Raw genomic sequence first — 5,000 nt, 5'->3', positions numbered from 1 at the left:
GCCTGCCTTATAGTGTCTGAGATAGCCTGCCTTATAGTGTCTGAGATAGCCTGCCTTATAGCGTCTGAGATAGCCTGCCTCATAGTGTCTGAGATAGCCTGCCTTATAGTGTCTGAGATAGCCTGCCTTACAGTATAGTGCCTGAGATGGCCTGCCTTATACTGTCTGAGATAGCCTGCCTGATAGTGTCTGAGATAGCCTGCCTTATAGTGTCTGAAATAGCCTGCCTTATAGTGTCTGAGATAGCCTGCCTTATAGCGTCTGAGATAGCCTGCCTTACTGTATAGCGTCTGAGATAGCCTGCCTCATAGTGTCTGAGATAGCCTGCCTCATAGCGTCTGAGATAGCCTGCCTCATAGCGTCTGAAATAGCCTGCCTTATAGCGTCTGAGATAGCCTGCCTTACAGTATAGTGTCTGAGATAGCCTGCCTTATAGTGTCTGAAATAGCCTGCCTTATAGTGTCTGAGATAGCCTGCCTTATAGTGTCTGAGATAGCCTGCCTCACAGCGTCTGAGATAGCCTGCCTCATAGCGTCTGAAATAGCCTGCCTTATAGCGTCTGAGATAGGCTGCCTTATAGCGTCTGAGATAGCCTGCCTTATAGTGTCTGAGATAGCCTGCCTTATAGTGTCTGAGATAGCCTGCCTCATAGTGTCAGAGATAGCGTCTGAGATAGCCTGCCTCATAGTGTCAGAGATAGCGTCTGAGATAGCCTGCCTCATAGCGTCTGAGATAGCCTGCCTCATAGTGTCAGAGATAGCGTCTGAGATAGCATGCCTTATAGTGTCTGAGATAGCCTGCCTCATAGCGTCTGAGATAGCCTGCCTTATAGTGTCTGAGATAGCCTGCCTTAGTGTCAGAGATAGCCTGCCTTATAGCGTCTGAGATAGCCTGCCTTATAATGTCTGAGATAGCCTGCCTCATAGCGTCTGAGATAGCCTGCCTTATAGCGTCTGAGATATCCTGCCTCATAGCGTCTGAGATAGCCTGCCTCATAGCGTCTGAGATAGCCTGCCTCATAGCGTCTGAGATAGCATGCCTTATAGTGTCTGAGATAGCCTGCCTCATAGCGTCTGAGATAGCGTCTGAGATAGCCTGCTTTATAGCGTCTGAGATAGCCTGCCTCATAGCGTCTGAGATAGCGTCTGAGATAGCCTGCCTTATAGCGTCTGAGATAGCCTGCCTCATAGCGTCTGAGATAGCCTGCCTTATAGCGTCTGAGATAGCCTGCCAGAATAGCTGGGACTAATGGCACGCTGGGCCCCTTCACAATAGTGTAAGGCAAATGCCTTGAACACTGTGATTTCTTAAATTGTGTGTGTGTGTGTGTGTGTGTGTGTGTGTGTGTGTCTGTGCGTGCATGTGTGGACACAAAGCACAGTTGAGACGCACAGAACTCTAAGCTTTTGATTTAATTCAACTTTGTACCAAATCCCCCCTGAACACCTAGTCTAAAGGTGCAATCTGCGGGATGTTTACTTTACAACATTCATAAATGTCATGAGAATAGCAATAAATTGTGACAAAATATTAATTTGACATAAAACAAATTCCACATAATCTGACCCCCATGTGATTTTCAGCATTTGCAGATACTATAAATTACATTGGTAATATTGTTATTAAATAAATTAATGGTGCATTAATGGCACATTTAAAACCACTCCAAACAACTCGAATCCTACATACTGTACATACTGTGTAGGCTATCTAAACTTTATGTTGTTATCACCAATGCATACTCTTAAGGAAATAAAGAATAGGTACATCAAATAGTCTCGACATAAAATATAAAAGTGTAAATAGATTAATTGAACATACAAATATATATTAACTAATCTAAAATTCTTCCACTCACATGTAGAAAATAAGTATATGTACACCGGGTCAAAACAAAACCTTTTCCTGAGTTTTGAATAGACTTTCAGGGTTCTTTAACTCGGAGGTCGGAAACACAACTCAGTTGAGCAACATAAAAGTAAATACAAATTAGACTAAGGTTAACTGTGGTACAATGCTTCAAATGGCAACATTTATGTTAAAAAGTGCACATGGTCCCTAACAAATACAAATAATAAAGAATAATGATAACAATAATACATCATAAATCATACATGACAAGAGTTTGGTTCCAAAATGCAACATATATCCACCGTTTAAATAAATGTAAGTAGAAATGTTTTTGGATATTGTTATTGTTATTCGATTTATCTTTACTCAATCAAAACAACACAACTGCAATTTGACAGATAAATCCTGGAATACACAATTAAATAATATGACGTATTATTGTAATGTTTTTAAAAACGAATATATAGCATATTGGAACCAAACTCTTTATACAGTATATGGCACAGTATATACAGCCTATAACAAATTCTGATGACGTCTGCTGGGGTTTAAAATGAAAGAACGGTTGTTTTGTGAGACAAATCTCTTTCAGAACATCTCAGGAAGTAAGATGAGGGTCTTCTAGAGGTCATGAGTCGTCTCATATCTGCGACTGACCCGTGCTTGGGCTGGTCTTCAAAGGCTGCAGGAGAAGGTCAAAGGTCAAATGTAATTCATAAAGATGGATCAAATGTTAGTTGAGTGACATATAGGAAAAAGCTAAATGATTATGTAATGTAAGTTTTTTTTGCTGAACTTCATAATGGTCTTGGTAGTTATTTAAGGTATGCTGTTGACAAAAAATAAATCTAAATTCACCCATACATTTATCTCCACATGGTGCTGGGACATAAATAATAAGGTTGCTGTGTCATACATTCACAAAGTTAATAATAATAATAATAATAATATTAATAATAACTAGAAATGCAATTCCAAGGAATTACCAGTGCATGAAAATGCAAAAATAGATGGATAATGTAGATATGGTTGCTAAGGTGTAGCTAGGGTAAACATGGTGGTTGCATAGTTTACAGAGAGTTGATAGTGTGAAGGTAGACAGTTTAAAGATGAAACATTCCAGCTCTAACTTAACTAGTGATTTCTATTCATGTTAAAATGTTGATTAGCTAACTTAGGTAATGATTTCTAGCAGTTACGCTAAAAATGCTAATTATGCTAGCAATGATAACTTTACTAACAATGCTAACCAGGTTGATTAGCTAACTTAGCTAATGATTTCTAGCAGTTACGCTAAAAATGCTTATTATGCTAGCAATGCTAACTTTACTAACAATGCTAACCAGGTTGATTAGCTAACTTAACCGATGATTTCTAGCAGTTATGCTAAAAATGCTAACTATGCTAACAATGCTAACTATGCTAACTAGCTAACTTGCTAGTGAGGACTTTTATTTTGAAACATTTGTTGCTAGGGTATCCATGGTGGCCACTATCAGGAAACAAGAATTTACTGCAGTATAATCATGTTGGTTGCTATGGAAACGGTCATAAACACTTAATTTTAATGGTTGCTATGTTGGTTGCTAGGTACATGGAGGTTTCATGTAGTTGACTGGAGGCATAGTGGATGATAACTGACAGTTGGAATGGTTGAACAGTTCAATAGTTGAGTAGTTTCAATGGTTAAATGATTTAATAGTGTATTATTGCAGTGAGGACCTTTATTTTGAAACAGTTGTGGACAGAGGAAGTAGTGAAACAGGATCTGTAGTCTTAATGAGATTGTATGCTTAAAGCCTGAGACAGAAGGTGCCTCTCATAGCGTTTACGCGTCCTCTCTCGCTCCTCACTGATCTACATAAAGAATGATGGAGCGGCAACAATGGGATAGTCTAGCCCTTCTTCTATCTTTCTTTATGTAGATCATTGAGGATCGAGGAGCGAGGGAGGACATATAAACGCTGCTTGAGAGGGACCCACAGTAAATACTTTAAAAGTTGTATGTAGATAGTCTAATTAATGTTGATAGATAGAATGTTTAATGGATGTTGATAGGCAGATTGTTTTATATTGATTGACAGTGTAATGGGTGGATGAGTGAATGGTCTGAAGAAGATGAATGGATAGAAGGTTGGATGGAATGTGCCTTATATTCTTGTTAAGAGAGACACTGATACAGCTCTCTGAGAGTAGTTGACACAGGTGTAATCAATTTAACTGGCTAGTCTTAAGAGAGCCATAGTACTCTTAAAGCCTGAGACAGAGTAAATAATTTAAAAGTTGAATGTAGATAGTCTAATTAATGTTGATAGACAGAGAGTTTAATGGATGTTGATAGACAGATTGTTTAATAGATGTTGATAGACAGTTTAATGGGTGGATGAGTGAATGGTCTGAAGAAGATGAATGGATAGAATGTTGGATGGAATGTGCCTTATATTCTTGTAGAATGGAGAGACACAGCTCTCTACTGAGAGTAGTGGATACAGATACAGGTGTAATCAATTTAACTGGCTAGTCTTAAGAGAGCCAGCCTGAGACAGAGTAGATTGTTTAAAAGTTCAATGTAGAGCGTCTAATTGATGTTGTTGATAGGCAGACTGTTTAGAATGGGTGGATGAGTGAATGGTTTGAAGAAGATAAATGGATATAAAGTTGGATGGAATTAGGAGGACTTATTTTGATACTGCTGTGCGCAGAGGATACAGGGGAACAGAATATGTAGCCTTCAGAGAGGAGCCTGAGAGAAACTGACAGTTGGTGCCCAGGTGGCCGGCCACCTGGGGTAACATTCTAATTGCTGCCGTGATGTCATAATGAGCAATGTTAAGTCTATGGGGGAAATTGTAATAGTTTTTAACTAATAGTTTAAAAAGTATAAAAGTTACAAAGTTGAAAAATACAAAGCACACATCGCGTAAGTAAGACCTACGCGACATAGTTTGAATGGAGTTTCTACGTTAAGCGGTTGAAGCTGAATTGCGTGCGTTAGAAGAAGAACTAGAAATGCAATTCCAAGGAATTACCAGTGCATGAAAATGCAAAAAAAGATAGATAATGTAGATATGGTTACTAAGGTGAAGCTAGGGTAAACATGGTGGTTGCATAGTTTACAGAGAGTTGATAGTGTGAAGGTAGACAGTTTA

The 5,000-nt window shown here is 38.8% G+C and overlaps 1 protein-coding gene across 1 annotated transcript in view; it reads right to left on the bottom strand.

Moving 5' to 3' along the window:
- Positions 1 to 1,393: 1,393 nt before the first annotated feature.
- The window catches only part of LOC134084929 (adhesion G protein-coupled receptor E1-like), a 17,242-nt gene continuing 13,635 nt past the window's right edge, over positions 1,394 to 5,000 (bottom strand). The window contains exon 18 of the mRNA XM_062539911.1: positions 1,394 to 2,533. Coding sequence (XP_062395895.1) covers positions 2,492 to 2,533 — 42 coding nt within the window. The 3' untranslated portion in view covers positions 1,394 to 2,491. The remainder of the gene's footprint in view (positions 2,534 to 5,000) is intronic.

This window comes from Sardina pilchardus, chromosome 1, assembly GCF_963854185.1.
Source record: "Sardina pilchardus chromosome 1, fSarPil1.1, whole genome shotgun sequence".
NCBI classification, from domain to species: Eukaryota; Metazoa; Chordata; class Actinopteri; order Clupeiformes; family Clupeidae; genus Sardina; species Sardina pilchardus.
Note: the sequence above shows the minus strand (reverse complement) of the source record. Positions and strands in the feature narration are given on the sequence as shown.